We start from the raw sequence: 26007 nt of genomic DNA, 5'->3' as shown, positions 1-26007 counted from the left end.
TTTTACTGACTTTGTGATCATTTGAGGAATAATAAAAAGACACAAAAGCTTGGGGCAAAGATCCAATCAAACAAATCTTATGGCCCACAAACACGCCTTCCCCTTCATTCACTCCCATCATCATATGCTAATGCTCCTGTTTTCCAATTACTTAAAATCATTCGTAACCCCGATTTACATCGACGCAGAGACAGTTTAATGTCGAAACCGGTGAATCATAACCGAGCACTCCATATTGGGAGGTCGGTTGAATTACAGTTCCTTTTGTCTTTCAATCTCGTTGATCTCTCTTCCCTTTTTTCCCACACTTCCCAGTAATCTCCTGAATCATGGCATAGCCTTCAGTTAAGACAACTGCATGCCCTCTCGAAGGTTTTATGTTTTGACTTAAATCTACATAAAATTACTAGGATAAATTCTGCGGGACCCACGACTGAATATTGTTTCATTTTATTAATTATATACGGAGGAATTAATTTCTTGAGAGGAAATTGTTCGTATTTTAATAATATTCATATTTGAGGGAAAGCAACTGATACTTACTGCTTAGGCAACGAGTTCAATGAGTCGCATTCGTTCATTACTAAACTTCCTAATATATCGTATGAATGCAAACAACTTGACAGATTGACCCAAATCGAAGAATCGGAACAGTCTTTGGCACACAGAATCTCGCGCAACACTCACAGACACTATCGATTTACCAACCCAGTGGAAAGGAAAAACAAAACAACCCAATGATCGGGAAAAGAATCTATCAAACCTGTAACAATCAATTACAAGAATTTCATCTAAACTAAGACCGACCCAGCCATTGGGTTTTCACAACTGTGGGGTTGCAAGGTATGAGCATACGTAGACGCAAGAATGAGATGTGAAAAATCTGCTGATCTGCAGTAGCTGGAAGCTGATAGGGCAGAAGATTGATCAAGGCTTTTAATCAATCAGCTTTGTCCTTGTAAGGGCCGAACACTTGGAAGTTCGAGCAATCTTCGATCCTCTAGCAGACTTTCTTGAAAATTATAGGCCAGATAACCTTCACACTGTATCTTCAAGCTCGGGCCTTCTAATCTGTCCGGAGCACATCATTCTGTGGTCTCAAAAACCCAATCATGACGTAGGGGCCAACGACCAAGCAAGCCATAAAAAGGGTAAACTGCACGAAAACACAAATGAGAGTGGTGAGATTTCTGTCAGCACATGAAAGTAAGAATTGAGAAAGAGCTTCTTATAAGTGAATTTACCAGAAGAGGAAGAGTTAAGAAACCCCAGATCGGCCAGAGAGCAAAGGATAACCTGCATAGCGAGAAAGAAGAATTTTAGTTTCAGCCCTCTTGGATGGACGATTTTTCAAACATAAAATGGTGTGCCAGGAAACTGTCTATGTTGAAGATGGTTTCTGGAAACACAAAATTCCACTAAGCTCTTTCCCGATATTTGGCAAAGTACGGGCATAAACTTCTTGTAGATATGAATACCATAAACTTTCAAATACAAACACCAGGTCTGTTTAGTTCTGAAAATTTCTGTGACATGTTTCAGTCTCTTCTTTTCCTAAAGAAAGAGGAAAACAACGATCTACTGCAATCTAGCATGTTTTTTCCCTTGGCGACGAAAAATTGGAGAAAGAAAAGCAGTTATTCAGAAACCAAGAGGATGTGTAAACCCTGCCAAGCACAATTCCCTCTCAGAAGTCACTCGAATTGTTTTTTGGATACAATTCTGAAAGCAAGCATATTCCCTCAAGCAGCCAAAATGCTAAACAAACCTCAGTAACTCCAAAAAATCAAGTCAAAGAAGTGACGGTACACTTACAAGCAAAACGCAACGAGCCCAAGCAGGGTAACATAGGGCAAAGCGGATATACTTGCCAGCTCCCATTTCTCGTCACATCTCCTTGCACTCCATGCGAGCATACTTGTACAGAAGAAGATGACAATATTCAAACCAACAGCTACCATCCCAAGATAAAAAGGTACCCTGCAGAATGACCAAAAATTGGATGACCAACAGATTCAAACTAAACTGTTACATTGAAGTTGAACTCCTCCAGTGTCATATTTAAGTTTTACATAACCAGACTAATAAAGGACTACAAAGACTCAAAGGCAAAATCCACGATCTAAGCCAAAAAACAATTGTTCAGCCACAAAATCGAGAGATTTTGCACCAGGGACACTTGATCAAAGCATAGTTTGAGGCAGTGACCAGGTAAGATGCTACAGGAAAAACTGAGATTCACTTTTTAACATCCAAAGTGAGGGTCAAAAGATAAATTATGCGAGACCCAGTCTTATGGCGTTTTTGGTTTAGATAGGATATAAGCATGAATTTTGAATCAGTTGCAAAACTGTAAATCACAGTGATACAAATAAAAAAAGTAACCTTGAAGCATTTGGCTAGTTTGGTTAGCAGCATGCTTCTAATCTTACTTCATTTTTGAGTAAGTTTAAGATAAATGAATGTGAAAGTGTCTAAATTGGAGGCAGAAGCTCCTTAAACTGTCACCTTCATAGAGATATACAATGCGTGCAAAACCATTTCTAGCGATTCAAAGAAATCTGAGATTCAAATCGAGAAATCATCCCCTAACAGGGCACTCTATGAAATTATAAGGGTGAGAAACATAAGCCTAAAGAACCAAGTCATGGTATTCCTGAACACAGTTTCAAACTACCTGTACTTACAACACAACATCCGAGGCTATATAATACAGGTCAGTAACAAGAAATGACGTACCTCCTTATTCGACCATCATGCCACAGGAGATAGATGAGATTCGAATGACGATCGCCAAAGTAGACAATGAACAATGCAGAAGCAATCCAAAGGACGTTTTCAACAATCTCAATCCAGGTTCTGCCTCTAGGGACAGGCGGTGGCCCTGGGGCCAACCGCGAGCAGGCATCATCCTCAAGGTCATCACCACTTGATGCGTATCCCTGACTATGCCTCTGTCTCATGAACCCTCCACCACCTACTGGTGTCCCGCCAGACATTTCAGGGACCCAACAATCGAATGTTTACATGCGAAAGAACGGAATCTTGCGGAGAAATTTTAATCCCTCCCCTGCATGAATTCACTCCTATTTAGATCACCAACGCTGCTACCGCCAACACTTCCTTCCACAACTCCCAATGGTCCAGCCTTGGTGGACTAGCCGGCTGTGAATGATGAAAACAATAACCTGCCTATGAGTTCAATGCAATCCAGTTCTTGGGAAGCCACTATTATCCACACAACTTTCTGTAATATAACATATAGAGATATTTCTACCCACAATCCAATCTTTACGGATTACTAGCTCTGAAATGAACACAACACTACTCTTGCAAGGGCTCGATCAAAATGCACTCAATTCTTCAGAGTAGTAAGTTCCACAGTTTGTCCAGCAACCAGAAGGGCCCCATCCGATTCATAATTTCCAAACTTCATGGACAAAAGCCCCGAAGAACCCAAGAATTTCACAATGATCAATTTCTGCATATAAGAATCTCATATAGCAAATGCCTCACGACACCCCCATTCAAAACGAAATTCGAGAACTACTCACACTGTCTGAAAGTAAATCGGACCCTTCGCAATCCAAGAACTGGAATTCCCCAACAAAAATCAAACCACCGCAAAGCCTCCGAGCTCCAATGCCTCTGCAACTCAAAAACCCAGAATCAAGATTCAATTTCCTCAATGCCCAGGAGGAAAGGGAGGGGTTTTCGGCAATGGGAAGGAGGGAGGGAGAAGGGCGGGCAGGCAAGCAGGCAGGCGGGTCTCTGTTGGGGGTTGTGACGTGAGGGATCTGTAGGAGATTATAATAAATCGGTGATGAAAGCCGAAAGGGGGAGGGGGGCTGATTCTTTTCGTGCTTCTTTCTTTGAATTTGGAAACTTCCATAATCATTTGCGACTCTCTGTGTTTGTTTTATTGTTTGGATTTTGGAAAGGCATATCGATTTTGGATTTAATTGCCTAAAACCGATGTTTATGTTGGGATTTCCCCGTGATTTTCTTGGCATTTAAAACGGATTCCCTTGGTTTTTATTAAAGGAAGTGACCAGAACCCGATCGGACGGTTCACATCACGTCAACCAACATCGACCTTACATTAGTTGTACGGTCGTGCTAACAAGACCAGTAGTCATGTGACACCAAGATCTCAGCCGTCCACTACGCGTTAATCCCGCATGTTAACAGCAGTGATGGCCCGTGTCGCATGATACGAGTTCATGTTAAATTTTTCGGTTAGGTTGTAATGTAAAGTTTTCATTTTTATGTTTTTTTTCCCCTCCACTTTTGTGCTCATCGGTTTTGTAGAGAGAGAATCGCAATGGTGTCGTATCATCCAACACTCTTGAGCCAGTATCAATTTGGTTCAGATCTTGTGATTTTATTTGATCCGTATGCACGGTGGAGGCTTTATTGTCGTCTCGTCATGCTTTCTTAGCCGAAGATCGTGTTTCGTGCAGTCGATAGTTGGCAGCTACTAGACTTGATGAGCCCTCAAGGAGGAGGGCCAAAGAGGGTTTCCCGTGGGTCACGGCATTTCTTGCTCGCCGCTTCATTCATAAAGACAGATTGTGCATGTCTTGTTGCCTAAGCCACTCGAAGTCAAGCTACCCCCAAACAACTGGCAAAACCTTCACGAGGTCTACACGGGCAAGTCTATGAAAATGTCAGCTGGAAACACAGTACAGGCCAAAAGCTCTGGTCTCAAGCCCAAAGACAGCTAAGTAAAATGGGCTTCGGCTGTCGACCCCGTAAAAGGCGATTACATCGCGTCATAAGCTTGACACAATAACGTTTTGAATGCGTCCGACCGTGAGAGAGAGCGAAAAGGACTTTCTTATGGGAAAATAATATTCCGAATGAAATGACAACTCATAAGAGACTTCTATTTAATTTACAGCTATCAAATGCCTCAACGGGTCTTGACCATGAGCTGGTCCATCAGCTATAACCACAAACTACATCACAGTATTATGAGATCTCAAAACATAAAGTAACAGTGTAACCTTGGAGGCTAAAAAACCAACATGAAGAGGTTCTCTAATGAGCAGCACTTCCATTGCACAGGGTGACCAAATCCATAAGCGTTGAATATAAGACGTCTAGGGACAAATACCCCAGGAACTTCCTGTACTCGGACCCGCCATCATAGAAGTCAGAGTGGAGCTTTCGCTCTTCCGAGAAGCCATCATCCACCACTAGCCACCACGAGATGCAGCCCTCGGGATTGTCAGGGTCCACATGGGCCACTAGACTCAGTGTCTCCCCTTGCTCGAGCTCGAAGGAAATGCACAAGAAGTCCCTCGTCACCTTTATCCCAACCTTAAGAGCCTCCTCATGAAGCCACCGGATTACTTGGCTAGCAACCTAAAACGACATGAATTAGGTCAATCGGAAGGTTACATTTGAACAAAGATTCATGAATTATTACATAAATTTGCTAAAGCTATCAACGACAAGTTGTTGTTATAGGGAAAAGGAGTTTCACCTACCTGCTGCAGAATAATTACAGCGAGATCCGCCAAGTCACAATCATATCTGTTAATTGACGATATGTCCTCGGAGGCCCCCTTGAACAACCCAACAACATTCGGAGCACCTTCCCCTTCCACTTTTATGGAGTTATCAGTAACAACCACTTTTGTTCGAAAAGCTGGTATACTGTGCTTCAGGGGATAGACATCCGGCGTGCTCGTTCGGTTCGAATTAGGAATAGACGGTGGAATCTTCATAGAAAGCGTCCATGACGATGTGCGAGAATGCCAAGCGGGATGAGACATTAATTGAAGATAAGGAACCCCAGAAACCTAACAAGTATTGAGTGTAAAAGATGACAGGGGAAGAAAGTTAGAAAACAACATATTTAGTTTTGATTCAAGTTGACAAGATTCACGGTACATACCACTTTTTCCAGCTCTATGAGGACCTTGGCCGAGAAAATTCTATGAGCCAGGGACATACAAAAGTGGGAAAGAAGGTTGGGACCATCTTTGGCTGACTGGTTAGAAGCTCGCACAGCACCAGAGTCGTGTCTAACTTTTGATCTTACGAAAACATGCTCATGAAAAATCTGTTGGAGATAAACCTCATAACATGCACGATTCGGAATCTTCTTTTTCAAGGAATCGGGTTTTCCTTCTTCAGGCTTAACCCCATTCAACAAATCAGAGCATAAAGCTGCGGTTTCAAAGTTCTGCCTGTCCAGCCTTTCAGAAGATTGATCATCTAGAGAAGACAACTCCAATGAGATGGACACAGATGTTCCCTGGCCTAAGCTCAGCTGCAAACGATTTTCTTGTATGCCGGTTACATTCACTCCAACTGAAGGGTTAAATGCTTCACGGTTCACTAAATCAAAGACCTGTTTCACGTACAAAAACAAAAGAGTTAATGCCACTAAAGATGAATCTCTTCTATTAGGTGTGGTGACGAAGTTGCTGGAAACGTACCTGCTCATCAAAAATTGCCCGATGGACTTCACGGAGCATTGAATGTGTTTTCTTGACACTTTCATCATCACCAGCAGGTCCATCCTCGCTTTCTCTTAAAGGCTCAGGGTTGAGTTTGCAAGATTCCCCTTGAATAGTATTTGGTTGTATCCCGAGAAAGGTAAAATGAAGTGAACGGCTTGATTTTGGAGGTACACATATAGCCAACTTGCCAGCCGAGTCGCGCTCAACAAGCACAGTAGATATAGATGATGGACGAACAATAGATGCAGGATCATAAATTGAATTGTCAAACAGGTCAATTGTGAAGCCCTCGCTGCTCGGTGCAGTGGCTGCCACACGCTGTCTTTTAACCTTCCAGTTTTGCTGCAATCTATTCGCTCATCGGTGAATTTCATCTCATAATCACGGAAACAATATTCCAAAAGGATAAATAAGGAACTGATAAGAAATGAATTCGTGATACCAAAAAAATTTTAAAATGGCAATAACAGATGGTAATGGCTCTATGGCGCCTTGCTGCAATGAGCATCAATTAAGACCATTTATGATCCACTACGGACTTAAATAAGCTGTCTCATAATGAGCTCTCCTTAATACAATAGAAAGGTTCTCACGAAATCTGTAGTATCCTAAAGAAAAAATCCACACTCATGTGGAGGAAGATTCACATGGAACCAACCAAAACTACATCTCAAACAAACATATTAATTACCAGATGGAAAACGGAAAATAAATGCCTTCGAGCTAATGAAGCAATAAAGTTATACTGCCATGTAATGCTGTGATTTGGAAGGAAAGGCACCTGATGAGAGCGCCATAAAATCTTGCTTCTTTGGCAACCTGTTGGTCCAAAGCCTTGGCAGACTGCTTGAAATATTTCCCAAGATGCTGCATATCACAAACAAACAACATTAGAGCATAGAACAGTTATTATTATATATTTCCAAAAAAGTTGAGAAAACCATTGTACCCGAAAGCACTGCAGCTTGGTAGCAGCAGATACAGCTAGATCAGATAAGTGCTCGTGAGGTAATGGCTTTGGCCTGGTAATGCTAGCCACCGTAACAGCATCATTTGCCTCCACCTAGAAAACATGATCGAACAGAAAGTTATATCAATTGAATAATGTTGAGCACTGAGCTGACACAGCATTTTTTTTCCCAACAGGAATCTCCTCGAGGCAGATTTCGTAAAGTGAGTTCTGCATGATGCTTCCTTAAGGCACTCTCATCGTCTCTCTGCTTCAGCCAAAACTAAGCATAATACGATAGAACTAACCAAACATTCATGGTTCATTTAAGTCAAGTTCATTCTGGTCACAAGTCCTAGTCTTACAAGACAGCTCAATATCGGCTTATGGCTCGCCATTACAGAGCACTCACAGTGTTAATGAGATCTATAATGACAGAGAGCTCCTGATGCGCCAACTGCAAGTTCTCAACCATGCTCTGCCACTGCCAGGGAGTCGAGCTCTCTTTTGCACTCTTCTTCTCCTTCTTCTTGTCATCCTTCTCCACTGCCCACGCGAAATCAATCCTCCGAATCAAAGAAAGCCTCTTCTCCTCATAACTCACATCACTAAATAACAACACATCAAAGCAGCAATGTCAGCTAACCTATGTAATATACTCCGGTGATCCATTCAGCACAAATTGATTTAGATAGCAACGCCCGAATTCAAAAAGTTAGGCATTCAAATAGCAATTCCAAAACTCCGGTATTGTCCGATGAGCTAAAGGTTTATCGAACAGTTTCAAATGAAGAAATCACGCAATGCTTGTTCCTCAAATTTCACTCGCAACCGGTCAAGCAATCAAGAATTCATAAGTTCTCCAGATTCAAAACAAATTTGCGCTCAATCAGTTCAGGAATTCAGCTCAAATTCGAGCGTTCTCTCCGCAAGAAGTGAACGGAGATTCATGAGAGTTGGGAGGGGAAGTAGAGGAAGAAGCATACGCAGGGTATTTCTCGGCGCCGTTCTCTTCGATGTGATCCAAGCGCTTGACGGGGAGCTTGTCGATGGAGACTTCCAGCTTTCCGTCCATCTCTCTCTCCCTCTCTCTCTCTCTCTCTCTCTCGTCTCGCCGACGGGGAGAAATTTTCCGGGAAAGTTACCGGAGCGACCAAATCTTGAAAATGAGCCCCCGGTCGGACGGACGCTCGGAGAATGGGGACTCTTCGGCGGAATCATCAATTTGGGCCAGAAAGCGGGAGGCGTGATCAACGTGGGCCGTGCCCAATCTTATTTTAAGGGTTATTGGGCTCTAAAAATTGGGTCCAGTCCCATTAGGCTACATAGTCTCAGGGTGGCAGTTCGTGTTGCGTCCGGGATATATGCCTTCGATTTGCTCGTCGGTATAACGAAATGGATGGGAATCGGTACATAGGATTTCACATTCCAGTTCCGTATCTTCATTTCCCTCCTATCCAAACAAAGCCTATACCATTGCACTTCGCGTATACTCTGATCGACTCTAATCCTTATCAACACGCCGCGAGGCTTGAGATCTCGGGAAACTTTTGGTACCGCGATCGCAAGAAGATCCCATCTCAAAGTATCACAGATGAAAAGCAAAACTTGAACCGTATCCTGTGCCATTTCGCTCGAGTGTGTGAGTCACGATTGCAAAGATACGAGTTTCCCATGTTCTGCTTTCCTTGAAGCATCTCGGCTACTGCAGTCTCTCACGTTCATTAATGAAAACGACATCCCATGACAACATAATTGGTCATATCTCTCGTCGCATCGGTCCAGAGACATGTTAGGATTATAGACTGTGTGATATCGCAAACCAATGATCAATATATCGACACTTTACTACCCCAAACGAGTCATATATCAATGTCAGCTGCTGCCACCATTGATCGATAATGACGAACATTAGGCGAGTGTCACTCATCCGGCATGGATACATTATTCCGGAATGAAATTAATTTTAATTTGATTGCGATAGTATAGGAATTAAGATCAAAAGGTCTTTTGATGTATTGGCTAGCTTTTGGATCAAAAAACACTTCAATTTAAGACTCGACCCTTCCAGAAACAATATGACATCTCTAGTCTTAAGAAGCATTATTATTATTATTTTTATTATTCCCTAAGTGAGATTGCGAGAGGTGTCATCATGGCTATGCCTATTATGTTACCGATTCTTTTTTCGAGTGTCCTTGACCCTAATAATTATATGCTTCCTGTTTCGAATTCTTGCATTGCAAATGAAAATTGTGTTGGGTATCCCTCCAATTTGGAGGAAGTTGGGCTCAAATTGTATTGGGCTTTTATCGGGCCTTAATAAGCCCAAGAACCCATTTTATTAGGGTTTTTGTTTCAGCAAATCAGCTGAGGTATAAATAGCAGCAGAACAGCTGCAGATTAGTGTAGAGCGGCAGAAGTGCAGCAGCATAGCAGCACAAAACCAGGGAAGAGCAGACAGCAGAATTCGAAGAGCAGGGGCAGCGCGCAGCTGGAGATCAAACCTCGATCGGGACATCAAACGAACTCCGATTGGGACGAAATTTTGACAGCAGCTTCACAACACGTGGGGCTAACTTCTGAACGGTCAGAATTTCTATTCGAGCTCTGTAGGTGCTGTTTCAGCTGATTTTGTGAACCACCCGGTGTGGGTGACGAATTTAGTATTTGGGTGATCCAAGAGAGTGTTTCTCTTGAGTTTGGTGATCCAAGGGTTTACCCTTGATGAAAGACATTGTATAACCTTCATAGTGGATCGTTGATTCGGAGTTGGTCCCGTGGTTTTTCCCCACATTGGGGTTTTCCACGTAAAATTCTTGGTGTTGTTTTACTTTACTGCTTGTTGGTTGATTTGATTAGTTCCTATCTCGATTACACCAGTAGGGGAGGAAGATTAATTGCTGCGTTATTGTTTGGTTGAGTACATCCCTAACCCCAACAAGTGGTATCAGAGCTTCGGGTTAGAGAAGTTTGAGTTTTTTTTCGGTGTTTTCGAGATGGAGGAGTCTACAGGATCCATGTTCAAGTTGAATGCAACCAACTACTCTATATGGAAGTCTCGGATGGAGGATCTTCTATTTTGCAGGGATTTGTACGATCCTATTGAAGGGGATTCCGCGAAACCCAAAGATAAGGATGACAAGGCTTGGGAACGCACAAATCGGAAGACTATTGGTTTGATTCGGCAGTGGATAGACAATAGTATTTATCATCATGTTGCTCAGGAGACAAATGCGAAAGCTTTGTGGGATAAATTGACAAATCTCTATGCGAGGAAGACACCACAAAATAAGGCATTCCTCGTGAAGAAGCTGGTTCATCTTCGTTTCCAGGATGGAGGTGATATGGCTGCTCACATGAGTAATTTCCAGGATATTATTAACCAGTTGACGAACCTGGAGATAATATTACCCGATGAGTTGCAGGCCTGTCTACTTTTAGGGACTCTACCGGATAATTGGGACACACTTGTGGTTGCATTAAGCAATTCTGCGCCAAACGGGAAGCTATCGTTGGCTACGGTGACAGACAGTTTATTTAATGAGGAGACTAGAAGGAAAGGCACGGGAATTTCCATTCAGTCTGAAGCTTTGGTTACTGAACAACGGGGGAGAAGTCAAAGCAGAAATTTCTCTTCCAAGCATAGTAACTCACGTGGCAAATCGAGGGGCAGATCAAAGTCGAAGACGAGGAAAGTGGTCACTTGCTATCACTGTGGAAAAGAGGGACACTACAAAAGGGAGTGTAGAGCTCTGAAGAAAAATCAGAATGGCAACGGTGAGAGCAAGAAGGAAGAAGGCACTACAGCAGTGGCATGTGATGGAGAGACCTACATCATTTGTGATGAAGCTTATGTGAATTTCACATGTCAGGACTCTACCTGGGTTGCAGATACAGGTGCCTCGTTTCATGTCACTCCTCATCGGGATTTCTTTTCATCTTACACTACCGGGGACTATGGTTATGTGAGAATGGGGAATGGACAATCATGCAAGATTGTCGGTATTGGTGATGTCTGTCTAGAGACCGAGCTTGGCTGCAAGTTGTTTTTGAAGAAGGTGAGGCATGTTCCAGAAATTCGCCTTAACCTAATCTCGACGGGTCAACTTGATGATGAAGGCTACAGTAATGAATTCAGCAATGGGAGATGGAAGCTCTCCAAGGGTTCGTTGATTGTGGCACGAGGTCAGAAGACCGACACTCTCTACAGGCTGCGTGCCAGACACAATTCCGGTCAAATTAATGTTGCTGAGGATTATCCTATCGAGCTATGGCATAGGAGACTTGGGCATATCAGCGAGAAAGGTATTCAAATTCTTGCTAGAAAGCAGTCTTTGCCCGTTAAAGGTATGCACTTGAGCACTTGTGATCACTGTTTAGCCGGTAAGCAGAGGAGAGTTTCTTTTGTTAGAAGTCGTCCCTCTAGATGCCATCATATACTTGATCTTGTGCATACAGATGTTTGTTTTATGTCGGATAGATCTCTTGGTGGTGCTCTCTATTTTGTGACATTTATAGATGATCACACCAGGAAAGTTTGGGCTTACCCTATGAGAACTAAAGATCAGGTGACTGAGATTTTCAAGAACTTCCATGTAGCAGTGGAAAGAGAAACAGGCATGAAACTGAAATGTGTCAGAGCTGATAATGGTGGTGAGTATAGGGGTCCTTTCGAGAACTATTGCAGGACTCACGGTATCAAACTTGAGAAGACGGTACCGAAGACACCACAACAGAACGGGCTTGCAGAGAGGATGAACCGCACAATTGTTGAGAGAGTTCGTTGTATGCTTTCTCAAGCGAAACTGTCTAAGCCTTTCTGGGGCGAGGCAATGAGGTCAGCGGTTGATCTTATTAATCTTACACCGTCAGTTGCACTTGATGGAGATGTACCCCAGCAGGTGTGGACCGGCAAGAAAGTATCATACAAGCATCTCAGAGTATTCGGGTGCAGGGCATCTGTTCACATTCCTCGAGATGAAAGATCAAAACTTGATGCCAAGGCAAAACAGTGCATCTTCTTGGGTTATGCACATGAAGAGTTCGGGTACAGGCTTTGGGACCCTGATAGCAAGAAGATCATCAGGAGCAGGGATGTTGTCTTCTTTGAGGACCAGACAATCGAGGATTTGCAAAAGTTAGAGAAGGCCAGTGTAGGCAATCCTCACGAGATCTCTATTCCTGTATCGGTTGATGTAGAGCATCCAATGGAAGAGGTACCTGGTGAGTATGAAGAAACCACGACTGGGGGTGAGATTCCTCAGGTAGATGATGATGTGACTACGGATGATACAGGCTCGCAGTTACAGTTAGAGCCTGCAGATCTACCTAGACAATCTGATAGAATAAGACGATCATCTACAAGATATCCGCCTCATGAATATGTGCTACTGACTGACGGGGGAGAACCTGAGTGCTATGATGAAGCTGTGGCACATGAGTACAAGGAGCACTGGTTGAAGGCGATGAATGAGGAGATGAACTCCTTGTCTGAAAATCACACGTATGACCTAGTGAAGCTACCGCAAGGTAAGAGAGCATTGAAGAACAAATGGGTCTACAGGTTGAAGACAGAGAACTCGCGACCTCGATACAAAGCTCGACTGGTAGTGAAAGGTTTCAACCAGAAGAAAGGAGTTGACTTCGAGGAGATCTTCTCGCCCGTTGTCAAGATGTCATCGATCCGAGTTGTTCTCGCACTGGCAGCTAGTCTAAACTTGGAGATCGAGCAGCTCGATGTAAAAACAGCTTTCCTGCATGGTGACTTGGAGGAAGAAATATATATGGAGCAGCCTGAAGGATTCCGAGTTAAAGGTAAGGAGCATTTGGTGTGCAGGCTGAGGAAGAGCTTGTATGGGCTTAAGCAAGCACCTCGGCAGTGGTATAAAAAGTTTGACTCTTTCATGTTGAGCCATGGCTACACACGGACAACTTCAGATCATTGTGTGTTCGTGAAACAATTCTCGAATGGTGATTTTATCATTTTACTGTTATATGTGGATGATATGTTGCTTGTCGGTCATGATATGAGCAAGATTACAGAGTTGAAGAAGGAGCTCAACAAGTCCTTTGCCATGAAGGATTTGGGACCGGCAAAGCAGATCCTTGGGATGCATATTTCTCGTGACAGATCAAGTGGAAAACTTTGGCTTTCTCAAGAGAAGTACATCGAGAAGATTTTGGATCGGTTCAACATGGGTAATGCTAAACCAGTTTCATCACCACTTGCTTCTCATTTCAAACTTAGCTCGAAGCAATGTCCTACAAGTGAGAAGGAGAAAGAAGAGATGAAGAAAGTTCCTTACTCATCAGCTGTAGGAAGTTTGATGTATGCCATGGTCTGTACAAGACCAGATATCGCTCATTCTGTTGGTGTGGTTAGTCGTTTTCTCTCCAATCCGGGGAAAGAGCATTGGAATGCAGTTAAGTGGATTCTGAGGTATCTCAGAGGAACATCCAAGGTGTGTTTACACTTTGGAACTGGTAAGCCGGAGTTAGTGGGCTATACGGATGCGGATATGGCAGGAGATATTGATTCCCGGAAATCCACTTCGGGATACTTGATGACTTTTGCAGGGGGAGCTATCTCATGGCAATCAAGGCTTCAAAAGTGCATCGCTTTGTCTACAACGGAAGCCGAATACATTGCGGTGACCGAAGGTTGCAAGGAGATGTTGTGGTTGCAAAAGTTTTTGCAGGAGTTGAGCTTGAAGCAAGAAAGGTATGTTCTACACTGTGATAGTCAAAGCGCCATTCATCTTTGCAAGAATCCCACTTTCCATTCGAGGTCGAAACATATCGATATCAAGTTTCATTGGATTAGAGATGTGTTGGAGTCCAAGCTGGTGAAGCTAGACAAAGTGCACACCGATGAGAATGGAGCTGATATGATGACAAAACCTCTCGCTAGGGAGAAACTTCATGTTTGCCGAAGTATAGCCGGTATGCTTGAAGCCTCCAAATAGTCGGGAGGGGGAGTTTGTTGGGTATCCCTCCAATTTGGAGGAAGTTGGGCTCAAATTGTATTGGGCTTTTATCGGGCCTTAATAAGCCCAAGAACCCATTTTATTAGGGTTTTTGTTTCAGCAAATCAGCTGAGGTATAAATAGCAGCAGAACAGCTGCAGATTAGTGTAGAGCGGCAGAAGTGCAGCAGCATAGCAGCACAAAACCAGGGAAGAGCAGACAGCAGAATTCGAAGAGCAGGGGCAGCGCGCAGCTGGAGATCAAACCTCGATCGGGACATCAAACGAACTCCGATTGGGACGAAATTTTGACAGCAGCTTCACAACACGTGGGGCTAACTTCTGAACGGTCAGAATTTCTATTCGAGCTCTGTAGGTGCTGTTTCAGCTGATTTTGTGAACCACCCGGTGTGGGTGACGAATTTAGTATTTGGGTGATCCAAGAGAGTGTTTCTCTTGAGTTTGGTGATCCAAGGGTTTACCCTTGATGAAAGACATTGTATAACCTTCATAGTGGATCGTTGATTCGGAGTTGGTCCAGTGGTTTTTCCCCACATTGGGGTTTTCCACGTAAAATTCTTGGTGTTGTTTTACTTTACTGCTTGTTGGTTGATTTGATTGATTCCTATCTCGATTACACCAGTAGGGGAGGAAGATTAATTGCTGCGTTATTGTTTGGTTGAGTACATCCCTAACCCCAACAAATTGTCACTGGAAATTAGAAGTAGATTGATGTGCCGAAATTGTATGTCCACCATTCTATAAGGCAAAAAAGTTGGAACACGGATCACTGCTGCCATGAAGGTGTCCCAACCACGTTAAAGAACCTGATATGTTTGGTTTTAGAGTTAAGTAGAGTTAAGTTTTGATTTTAATTGGGTTGTAATGATTGTGTTGTTGAATTATGATAAAAAGTGTGAAAAAGTAATAAATAATTGAGAGAAATTAATATTAAAAATTGATTTGAATGGTTAAAAAATTGAAGAAAAAGAAAAAAATAATAATTGTATTGTTAACTTTTGTTGTATAGTGAGTAGAGTTAAAGTTAGAGTTAAAATTTTAAAAATCGACCTTAAAACCAAACGAGTTTAATATTTCGTTTGATTTCGCAATCTAATTTTAAGATTTTAACTTTGTTCACTACAAAACAAAAATCAACTTTTCAAATTCAAAAAGGTGGAGCTCATATATAAACCCGCGTACAACTCCATTATAATCAATTCAATTTTTAATATTAAATTTTTTCAATTATTGATTACTTTTTCAACAATTTAACAACATAATCATCACTTTCTCTTAACTATTCATTAATTTTTCATATTTTTTCTCGTAATTCAACAACACAATTATTACAACCCAATTAAAATCAAAAATAAATTCTACTTAACTTTAAAACCAAGCAGACCAAAGTGTCTAATTATTATTTTGATCAATTTAATTCATCATTAATCTTTTTTATTTCCCAATAGTACACATGTATGTACATGTTGGACTTGTTTGGAAGTAATAGTATATAATAGGTGAAGCGCCGAGATTGATGTACATTGTTAATTTGGGAACGTGTCAACTACAAAAACCCATTGGTTCCTACCCTCCAACGTGGAACTGACGTGTCGCTTACATTAATAGTCAACGTACTAGAGATCGCTGTCCCTTGGCTTCAATTTGGCTTATATAATGGCAAGCTAGATCACGCATCTATACATAGAAATTAATCATTGCTCTGTGTGTGTGTGTGTGTATGTATGTGTTGAAAGCATCATCTCGAACACTACCGTTTTCGGTTATTCGACGTCTTCCAGCTCCTTTTAATTTCCCGGCGAGACTCTGAGAGATCGATGATGGGCAGGACAGAGAACCCTCTGCACCTCAAGTCACTGAACCACATTTCCATCGTGTGCAGATCAGTGGAACGGACCATTGATTTCTGTCAGAATGTTCTCGGTTTCGTTCCTGTCAGGCGGCCTGGTTCTTTCGATTTCGAGTGCGCTTGGTACATATCATCCTACTCCTAATTCGAAAACTCTGAATTTCGATACCAATATTGGTCCAGTTAATTAATGTTATAGAATGACTATAATTACGCATGTTAGAAATTAAACCTCGATCGAGAGAAATATGAGCAGAGTTAAATCCGATAATTGTAAAGGCAATAAACTGAAAAAAAAAACGATATATCAACAAACAAACAAAAAAACCATAATAAGTTTTGGTGATTTTTGCTGCGCAGGCTGTTCAATTATGGAATTGGCATTCATTTGCTGCAATCTGAAGAACCAGAGAGGACATTCAGCAAACGAAAAGAAGAAGAAGAAGAACCAGAGAGGATGCCCAAGATTGGCCATATCAACCCAAAGGATAATCACATTTCTTTCCAGGTTTGTTAGACCGGTGCACAAGATGTACGAAAGATCTCCAAGAATGTAAATATCGATACGCAATAAAGTATATGTCATAGGCTCGTAGACCCAAAATGATTTGCCTGTGCACATATATGGAAATGTCATGCCTGGTCGGCATACTAATGTATAGGTTTTCAGCAGTGTCAAAGCATGCACTCGGTCGAGAAGATGCTGAAGGAGATGGAGATCGAGTACGTAAAGAGCGGGATAGAGGAAGGAGGGATCTCAGTGGATTAGCTGTTCTTCCACGACCCGGACGGATCCATGATAGAGATCTGCAACTGCGACAGCTTGCCCGTGATCACTCTCGATGGAGACTCCATTCCCCAGTGCTCTCTGCTGAACTGTAACACCATGAAACAGCAGCAGCAGCTCCAGCAAGCCTCTGACAGTGCAGATCCTGCAGCTGCATCCCGTGTCACTGTGATCAACAAAACTATCAGTCAACGTGTTATGTCAAAACATAAAATTTGCAAGATGCATGGCTCGTGAAATCTCTATATACAGGCAATGTATTTGTTCTTTCTATGAAGTCATTTAATTAATATTACGAGAGCTATGAAGCAATAATACGCCGCCTTCTTATATATCATATGGATGGATATGAATATATGATCGGGATTTTCTCAGTAGCATTATACTTAACAAATCATATTCTGTTAGACGCTTAGCACCACCGAACCAGCTTGGGCGACTAAACACATGCTAAGGTACCATGCGGTCGTTATAAACTATATATTTACCGCCGAGCAACCAGTACCTGCCGGAAAAGCTGGTTGTGGCAATTACCTTTGGTATCTGCTGATTATTTCTATACATATAACTCATCAAAACCAGGAAAGATCTACAAATTAATAAGAACAAGATTTCCCTTATGAATGGGCGATTGAGAGTCACTCCTTCATTAACTCACGTATGCTGAACGAGGCAACTACGTGGATCCCTTCGATCACGAATCTCCGGTTTCGTCCACGTGGATAGTGAATTACACCTTACTGGTTGATTGAAGTATAAAATGGATGGATGATGATTGAAATAGCAGCCCCGTTGGCCTGTCGTGGCAGAGCCGAACCGTCCGGTCCGGACCGGCCCAGCCCACTGTGGCTGTGGGTGAGGGGAGAATGGAATTGGGAATTTGGAATGTGAGGGCATATGCCCCTGACAGGACCGAAAGAGTGGGAAATTATTATTGGGTAAAAAAAAACAGAGAGAAAAAGATGACGTCTTTTTTCTTTTTTTGGGGGAAGAAGAAGTGAGATGATTGTCAAAAAAAAAAACATTTATGGGAATGCACAAACAAGGGAGCGCCACGTGTGACACTACCTGGCGTACGGGCATCGCATCTTCTCCCGAAAGAACAAATAAAGCCCACGATTTTTCTTTTCTTTTTTTTTTTTTAGCCCTTCTTCTGTCCCTGCCCTCAATGGCGCTCCCTTCACCTTCATCTCCCCTTCGTCGTCCTCTTCTTCCCATCCCATTGATTTGGTTCAGCACATGACCGCAATTCCTGCTGTGGGTCTTTCCCCCCAGCTCCGATTCATATTCTTCCTCTGAACTCAGAACCAGGGCTCGTCTTGTTTCGGGGGGATTCGAGGTTGTCTTCTCCATCTTTTGTCTCCGACATTTCTCGACGTTTTTTTTTTTTCTCTCTCTTTTTTGGTACGTTATTTCACGTGGGTTTCTGGAAAAAAGTTGCCTTTTGGTGCCATCGGATCGTTACCTTTCACAGGTACTCTGTTCCCACTCTGCCCATTTGGTTCTTGCATCGGAATTTATTCGTTCCTGGGCTGTGCCCTTCCCATTTGTCGAGGTTGCGGAGGTGATTGATTGAGTGCATTAGGTTTCTCGTGCGTGTGGGTATCATTTCTCCATCAAGATAAGAGTTTTGATGGGTTTTGTAGGAATTTCAAATTTTTGGCACTCCATCTGAGCTTTGTACCTTCTCATCTGCTCTGTTTTTATGGCACTTGAAGGAATGGTTACTGTTATTTTACCTCGAATCAGCTCCATATACTGAAAAGATCTACTCATGTGCAATAGAAGAGTCGCGAGTCCGAGTGAATCGCCGTTAGTTGAGCTAGATCAGCACCAGCTCCATAATCCCCCTCCTCCTCCTCCTCCTCCTCCTCATCAGGCTGTTCACTTGATGGATAGCCCTTCCACGGCCTCGAATTCTGCTCCAGGCTCAGTCTCACCGCTCAGCTCAAATGACGAGACCCAGCGAGTAAAATTCCTCTGCAGCTTCTCAGGCAGCATACTGCCCCGCCCGCAGGATGGGAAATTGAGGTACGTCGGTGGAGAGACCAGAATAGTTAGTGTCCCTAGAGACATTACTTATGAGGACTTGATGAATCGGATGAGGGAGCTCTTTGAGGGGGCAGCAGTGCTGAAATACCAGCAGCCTGATGAGGATCTCGATGCCTTAGTCTCGGTTGTGAACGATGATGATGTGACCAACATGATGGAGGAGTACGATAAGTTGGGCTCCGGAGATGGGTTCACTAGGCTCAGGATATTCCTCTTTTCCCACCCTGAACAAGATGGATCCTTGCACTATATTGATGGAGATGATCGGAATTCCGAGAGAAGGTATGTTGATGCCCTGAACAATATGAACGATGCATCAGACTTTAGGAAGCAGCAGCTCCTAGATTCCTCAATGATTGGCGCTGTGGAAGATATGCACTTAACTGAACAGTTCTTTAGCCCGATGAGTGGTGATATAGGAGTTCCTCATATTAATTTGCACCACCTCACCATACCGAGGATGGGGTCAGGGCAACTGCAAATGGAGCCTCCATGGAGCCCTGCCTACTATTCTCCAAGGCACCACACACCCCATGAATTACGGCCGGAATTTCCGCCTTCGCCCTCCTCAGCGCGGTATGGGATGCCTTTCGGTGGAGAATTATCAGAGGAATATCCATGGCAACAACAAGTTAGTCATGAGCACCATCAACAGCAGCAGTTTCCTGAGAATGTTGTTTGGGTCCCGACTAATGGGACCCCTTCTGGCGATATGGGTTATCCAGGTAACATACTCCATGGTCCCAGTGATGGGAACGTTTGTGAGCACTGTCGGTTGTCCTTTGACAGACCTCAACCGCGTATGGAGATGAATGCCCAATGTCCCGAGTGCCCTTCGGGTCGGGATAGTTACTTGTTGATGAATGCTAACTTGAAACCCCTCCATGTGGCCCACCCTCGGGAGCAGAAGGAGCCCCGGGTTCTTTACAATGAACCCCATTCTCAAGAACGAGGCGGGCCCCTTGCTCACCAGTTGAATCCTCATGGTGAGGATGCAAGAGTTCATGCAGTGGGAGCTGGAACTGGGAGACTGAACGATTATTATGTTAGAGATGGTCCAAGCATGAATTTTTCTGTTGGGCATCCTAGTATAGTTGATGGGCATCATGTTTCCTCCAACTATGTCCCTAACCAAGTTGGGCCTGACCAGGGCACTGAAGTCTTTCACGACCCGTCTGTGGCTGGTTCCCCACATATTCCATTGGGCTATGCTTATGGCGTGGATAGTAATGTTCACATGGTTCCGCATGGACACCATCTTCATCCACAGACAATGTGGAGGAATGCCCCTAATGCGGTGCATGGCGGGTCTCCTAACGAAGTGTCCCATCCAGCTCAGCCATCGAATGGCACGACAGGCCAAGGTTTTGTTAGGGCCACTCCAGATGGCAGCCCAAGGTTTTGCACTGGGGTCGATAGTCAAATACCAAGGGTTGAGCTTCCTCAGAAGGCATTTGGCTTTGATGGCCCGGGCCCCACTTTGGCCATTAATAAGGGTGGTTATTTCCCTGAGGGCCAGCATTCGCATGCCCAGGATGCGTTGCAGGCCCCACAAGGGGTGGCGAGTAACGGGATTAATGTCAATGAAGTAGTGGAAATGGCCACGAAAGAGCAGAATGAAGAAGGAAATGAGACTAATAAGATAGAAGAACCAGGCGATAAGATCGTAGATACAGAACAAAAGCAGAAACCTCGTGAATCTTTAAATGCAAATTGCTCAAGGGAAAATGGAAGTGGTCGCAACATTGTTATTAATTTATCTGAGGTGAATGTTCCTGTAAAGGCAGCTTCGTTGGTAGGTGAGGGTGATTTGAAAGATGAAGCTAAAAGTGAAGGTGATGATTCCAAAGGTCAGGCTAAAACTTCGAAAGAAGCAGAGACTAAAGGAGCAGAAGTATCGGTGAGTGTGAAATTATTTTGCATAGATGAACCACAGAAAGGTACATGTTTTTATTTCTTTTATCTTTTTTGTCTCTCCTTATTGTTAACTTTTGGTGCAGAATACCCAAGGGGAGCTGGAGGCAAGTTCCGATGATCATGTCAAAAATTCCAAAATCGAGCCAACGAAAGCCGAAGCAGAAGCTATTGCCCGAGGATTGCAGGTTCTTGTTTTTGTTTTCCTTTTGGATTGTTTTCCTCCCAATATAGGCTCAACCTTGTTTTCTGGATAGCAGTTCAAGTGTCCATAAGATTCTTAGTATGAAGAGATTCTTTGGCGTAATATTTTTCAATGATATAACTTTTCCCTGTACAAAAGATATTCTGAAATTGGTGTTTTATTTTCCTTTTGGTCGTATGGAACGCTTGAATATAAGGAAAGAAGTTTTGGTAGTATCAACTACTTCACTATCAGAGCGTTATCTTTGTTTCGGTTATAATTGAAATATATGCTTGATCTTTCCTCAGACAATAAGGAATGATGACCTCGAAGAGATACGCGAGTTGGGGTCTGGCACATATGGAGCCGTTTATCATGGAAAGTGGAAGGGTTCTGATGTAGCTATTAAGAGAATAAAAGCCAGCTGCTTTGCTGGTAGACCTTCTGAAAGAGAACGACTGGTAGTTTCTTTTGCCCTTCTTTTTTAGAAGGTTAATTATATATGATGATGCATATGTATTGTTGGGTGGGCTTCCGAAGTTATTCATCCTGATGATTGTTTGACCACTCTAATTCTAGTCCCATTTGTTGTTAGATGTTTCCCTACATTTGTAACTTAAATTGAACTTATAATGCATTTAAACTCTATCCTATGTCTTCTAGCTGCTTGTTGAGTATTCTGAATTTGCTGTGCTATATATTGGATGTGCTTAGGTGAATCTGCTTCATTGAATTTGAGTGTTGTCATTTTATCACTTTCTCTGGCTCCAAGCTTAATTGATTATACATTGATAAGATGCATAGTAATCATGGCCCACACTTGTAGATTGCGGATTTCTGGAGGGAGGCATTAATTTTGAGTTCTCTGCATCATCCGAATGTTGTTTCCTTCTATGGCATAGTACGAGATGGTCCAGATGGGTCTTTAGCTACAGTGACGGAATTTATGGTCAATGGATCCCTCAAACAGTTTTTGCAGAAAAAGGACAGGTGATGATTTTAACATGGCATATATTCTCTGTTGGTTAGTGCTCGTATTCTTAGGACTACTTTTTCGTGTTCTTTTCCTCTTTAAATGTGGAGTAGATTTGTAACTGATCCTGGCAAGTCTGGTGTTTCAGAACTATCGATCGGCGGAAAAGACTCATCATAGCCATGGATGCAGCTTTTGGGATGGAATACTTGCATGGGAGAAATATCGTACATTTTGATCTGAAATGTGAGAATCTTCTAGTGAACATGAGAGATCCTCAACGGCCTGTGTGCAAGGTATGCTGATTTGCTACCATTAGATCCTCAAACTGATTCAGGCCCATCAAAGTAGGGGTCTTGGTTTTGAGTCCATTAGCATCATAGTCCTTAAAAAGTAATGGTGCTGCGCAATAAGACATATCCTGCAAATTGTTGCCTAATGTTTCTCTTGCTTTCAGATTGGAGATCTCGGGCTGTCAAAGGTGAAGCAGCACACACTAGTTTCCGGGGGTGTTCGTGGGACTCTACCCTGGATGGCACCTGAACTCTTGAGCGGAAAAAGTAACATGGTGACCGAGAAGGTAATGGATTCTTTACAGTTTGCAATTTGAGTCTCAGGGAACTTAATTTTTCACCCTCTTTTTTTTTGTGTATCTCGATGAAATATTCATTCGTCACTGCTCTTATGATGCAGATTGATGTGTACTCTTTCGGAATTGTCATGTGGGAATTGCTCACTGGGGAAGAACCATATGCAGACATGCATTGTGCTTCAATAATTGGTAAGAACCATGCATTCCGTGTCTATGATCTTCTTTTATGAAGGGAGCAAAATAGCAATTCCTTCATGATGTTCTGAATCTCTCTGTTCCTCGGGTCCTTCAGGAGGAATAGTGAACAACTCATTACGCCCAAAAATCCCATTGTGGTGCGATCCTGAGTGGAAGTCCCTGATGGAAAGTTCCTGGGCTGCGGACCCATCTGAGAGGCCCTCATTCTCGGAGATTTCTCAGAAGCTGAGGAGCATGGCTGCTGCAATTAATGTGAAGTAGCGCCTCGGTCAAATCAGCTCAGTGTTTTTCTTCCCTCTGCTGCACCTCCACTGTAGCAGAAGAACGGTAAAATCGAGATATTAAAAGAAATAAGTGTATATTTCCGAGTTTAGGGCTGCCTACTGTTTTATCGAGCAACCAAAGGCTGATGATGCAATTCGCATTAGACGCTTCTTCTCCTCAGAAGACTTCCATATATATCCCGAAGGAGAGACTTTTGGGGCAGAATTTTTTCATGTGAGTGGCTTCATTTCATCCTCGTCATGAGAGAACAGATCGTCCAAGACCCCCTTTTGTACTGGTGAAATTATGTGGTGAATTTACAGCCAACTTTCAAAGCAGACTTGGCCGATGAATTTTTTTTATTTATTCTAATGGCGTCCTGTGTGGAAGCCCTTTTCGATTCTTAGTATGATGATTTCACTGAGATGGGGGGTCTTAAGAGTATTCTTCGATTGCGGGTTGCCTATTGGACTGACGGTATATGCACGGACAATCATTCTGCAGGTTGGTACTATTATATGGATCGGAAGATGCTCATGAGGATGAGAAGGAAGCTCTGGAGATTGGTTTCTGTATATAAGCTGGTGAAAGGGTATACAATACTTCCTTGTAGTTTGGACTTTTAAGAAAAGAGTACATTCATGTATTGTGCCTAAGCTTATATGTTTTAGATCAAACTCGGAGCTAAGCGTTAACGCTTATGGTCGGGACTCCAATAAAATTTTGTCTTCCCGTCGAATTGTTCCATTATAGAAATAATTATATTATTACATGCATTTCTCAATTGAAGATTTTCTTATATAAGTACACTCTTATGTGGAATTTCATTCCAAAAAAAAAAAAAATCGTTCTGGTTCCAGTTGGATAGGGGATCATTTTCATCCGAAGAAATTACGTCAACAGAATGGATGAAATCCATCCATTCTTCGGTATCAATGTGGTGCGTATGGACGCGGGAAGAGCACAATCTGCAATGCATGTGCCGGTTTTGCGAAAACCGATCCTTCCTAATCCAAAGATTCCCTAATGAGGAAATTAAACGAACTTCAAGCAAAGCTTACATGGGGTGGTTGATCTTGGTGGGGTTCAGTTCCCAGCCGATCCAGCTATGTTTTATGGAGAAAATCGAAAAGCAGATAGCTTCAATTTCAAGAACAAGGTTGACTTTATTCTTCTAATCAGATAGAAAGAGCTTAATTAGGGGGAAAAAAAAGGGATTAATTCTCTGATGATTTTGCCAATCAAAATCAGTGATAAGTCAAAGAAAGTAAAAGAGGGGACGTCATCAACAACTCCTGGAAATATTTGATCAATAGGAAATGATGGTCAAATTTTATGACACCATCCCTGCCCTTATTATTCCCTTGGCCCCTCTTAATAGTGAGATGATTGTTGCTTTAGGGCACCTAACCCAAGATACAGCTTGAGGTTCGACTTCTCGTTCAAACGTCAATGCTCGCACGTGCCAATCACTCCCCGCACGTGCCAAAATGAAATTCCAGTTAAATTTTTTTATTGTAAGGATGACTCATCAATTTATTATAAGAAAACTAAAATCTTAATAAAGCGGTACGGATAATCCCGCTATTAGAATTGAACTTAAAATCTCTAGACTATCAAACGAGAGTGTGTATTATTATACTAAACCTCAAATCTCATTTTAATTTCTTCTTTTTCGATTACAAAAGAGACCCACAAGCTTAGTACAATGAAATGAAAAATTTTAATATCTAATAAAGGGACATGAGTAATCCTACAGTGAGATTCGAGTTGCAATCCCTTGATTGACAGGCGTGAACATGCGCCACTGCTCTGCACCACCTTTCTCTAATTTCCCTCTTTTTCTTTACCTTTCCTCATGCCATTCCATCCTTTTATGGACTTGATATAAAATATCTTTACATGACATATCAATTTTATGACAACACTGCTACTTATGGCGAAGCAAGAATGAGGAATCTACATTGTATGAAGCAAATAATCAAAGAGAAATCTACATCGTATGTTTGTGACCGACTCAGATAGGGGAACTTTCTCAACTTGTTTTATTTGGAGGATAAATCTTTGTGCTCAATAAGCAAAAGAAATTCATATCCGATCAAAAAGTTTAAGCCGATTAAAAAAAAAGATGGCGAAACAGAAAACTCGTTCTTCTCGTACACTTCTCAACTATATATAATTCAATATAATTAATTAAAGATAAGATTAGAATGAGTATTACATCATATAATGCATGCATGGTTATATATGGTCGGGTATATAGTCCTTTGTCATATAGTATACGGGGCATGTAAGGCCAATGGATAAAAGAGATTAGTCAATTTCTTGGATGCCCTCATTCAATGGGTTTGTTACTGAAGAATCAATCAAATCGATAGAAATAAAATAAATAGTAAAATAAACATTCTGTTAGGGTTGACATTTTTCTCGATTACTTATTGAAGGGGGTGGAAAAACCAATACTCTTCCCCTTTATTTCTTAATTAGCTTTTTTTTTAGAAAGCATTTTTTTTAATTATAGGAATGACGCATGAATCCAGTATAATGAAATATAAATCTTATATAACATTTGATAACAAAGTTAAGTTTAATTTAATTTGATTTGAGGAGATGAAGACAAAAGTAGTTGGAAAAAATATGTGAACTAATTTGAAAAAAAAGATCAAAAAAGTAATTATTATATTCTTGAATTGTGAAAAAATGTTGAAATTGAGAAAAAGTGTTGAATAGTCGAGAAAATTTAGTATGAAAAAATTAATTTAAATAATAGATAATAAAACG

At 42.1% G+C, this 26007-nt stretch overlaps 3 protein-coding genes and 1 pseudogene across 5 annotated transcripts; 2 read left to right on the top strand and 2 right to left on the bottom strand.

The window, feature by feature from the left end:
• Positions 1-580: 580 nt before the first annotated feature.
• LOC116201021 lies at positions 581-3986 on the bottom strand. Its single transcript, XM_031532084.1, has 5 exons — positions 3555-3986; positions 2740-3165; positions 1816-1980; positions 1245-1296; positions 581-1156 (listed from the first exon to the last, which is right to left on the bottom strand). Exons 2-5 carry the CDS (start codon positions 2997-2999, stop codon positions 1067-1069), a joined length of 567 nt encoding a protein of 188 aa, XP_031387944.1. The 5' UTR covers positions 3000-3165; positions 3555-3986; the 3' UTR covers positions 581-1066.
• An 834-nt stretch (positions 3987-4820) lies between these two features.
• Positions 4821-8608, bottom strand: LOC116201291 (mediator of RNA polymerase II transcription subunit 17). Its single transcript, XM_031532474.1, has 8 exons — positions 8412-8608; positions 7838-8033; positions 7426-7539; positions 7258-7343; positions 6453-6825; positions 5906-6364; positions 5496-5810; positions 4821-5370 (listed from the first exon to the last, which is right to left on the bottom strand). The coding sequence occupies exons 1-8, from the start codon at positions 8498-8500 to the stop codon at positions 5044-5046; spliced, it is 1959 nt and encodes a 652-aa protein (XP_031388334.1). The 5' UTR covers positions 8501-8608; the 3' UTR covers positions 4821-5043.
• A 7523-nt stretch (positions 8609-16131) lies between these two features.
• LOC116201533 lies at positions 16132-17344 on the top strand (annotated as a pseudogene).
• Positions 17345-18184: 840 nt separating this feature from the next.
• LOC116199472 lies at positions 18185-24010 on the top strand. Of its 3 annotated transcripts, none has more exons than XR_004155542.1 (9): positions 18185-21001; positions 21102-21203; positions 21508-21660; positions 22026-22189; positions 22321-22468; positions 22630-22752; positions 22866-22953; positions 23057-23289; positions 23731-24010. XR_004155542.1 is itself a non-coding variant. In XM_031529823.1 (8 exons), exons 1-8 carry the CDS (start codon positions 18824-18826, stop codon positions 23221-23223), a joined length of 3123 nt encoding a protein of 1040 aa, XP_031385683.1. In that variant the 5' UTR covers positions 18185-18823; the 3' UTR covers positions 23224-24010. The 3 variants fall into 3 exon arrangements, 1 of the variants encoding a protein (XP_031385683.1); XR_004155541.1 differs by having other exon boundaries at positions 23057-23460; XM_031529823.1 differs by having other exon boundaries at positions 23057-24010.
• Positions 24011-26007: the final 1997 nt, after the last annotated feature.

This window comes from Punica granatum, chromosome 3 (genome assembly GCF_007655135.1).
Source record: "Punica granatum isolate Tunisia-2019 chromosome 3, ASM765513v2, whole genome shotgun sequence".
NCBI classification, from domain to species: Eukaryota; Viridiplantae; Streptophyta; class Magnoliopsida; order Myrtales; family Lythraceae; genus Punica; species Punica granatum.
The sequence above is the reverse complement of the archived record's forward strand: the minus strand, read 5'-3'. Positions and strand labels throughout refer to the sequence as shown.

What these genes read in the sequence shown, in the direction of transcription:
- LOC116199472 (XM_031529823.1), top strand. Translation starts at nt 18,824, where the DNA reads ATGTGCAATAGAAGAGTCGCGAGTCCGAGTGAATCGCCGTTAGTTGAG. An exon ending in CTTCTGAAAGAGAACGACTG is followed by an intron (nt 21,661 to 22,025) that starts GTAGTTTCTTTT and finishes CCACACTTGTAG; the next exon opens with ATTGCGGATTTCTGGAGGGA. An exon ending in GTAACATGGTGACCGAGAAG is followed by an intron (nt 22,753 to 22,865) that starts GTAATGGATTCT and finishes CTTATGATGCAG; the next exon opens with ATTGATGTGTACTCTTTCGG.
- LOC116201291 (XM_031532474.1), bottom strand. Translation starts at nt 8,500, where the DNA reads ATGGACGGAAAGCTGGAAGTCTCCATCGACAAGCTCCCCGTCAAGCGC. An exon ending in TTATAGATCTCATTAACACT is followed by an intron (nt 7,540 to 7,837) that starts GTGAGTGCTCTG and finishes CATGTTTTCTAG; the next exon opens with GTGGAGGCAAATGATGCTGT. An exon ending in CCAAGCTGCAGTGCTTTCGG is followed by an intron (nt 7,344 to 7,425) that starts GTACAATGGTTT and finishes TGTGATATGCAG; the next exon opens with CATCTTGGGAAATATTTCAA.
- LOC116201021 (XM_031532084.1), bottom strand. Translation starts at nt 2,999, where the DNA reads ATGTCTGGCGGGACACCAGTAGGTGGTGGAGGGTTCATGAGACAGAGG. An exon ending in CATGATGGTCGAATAAGGAG is followed by an intron (nt 1,981 to 2,739) that starts GTACGTCATTTC and finishes GTCATTCTGCAG; the next exon opens with GGTACCTTTTTATCTTGGGA. An exon ending in GGGCTCGTTGCGTTTTGCTT is followed by an intron (nt 1,297 to 1,815) that starts GTAAGTGTACCG and finishes CTCGCTATGCAG; the next exon opens with GTTATCCTTTGCTCTCTGGC.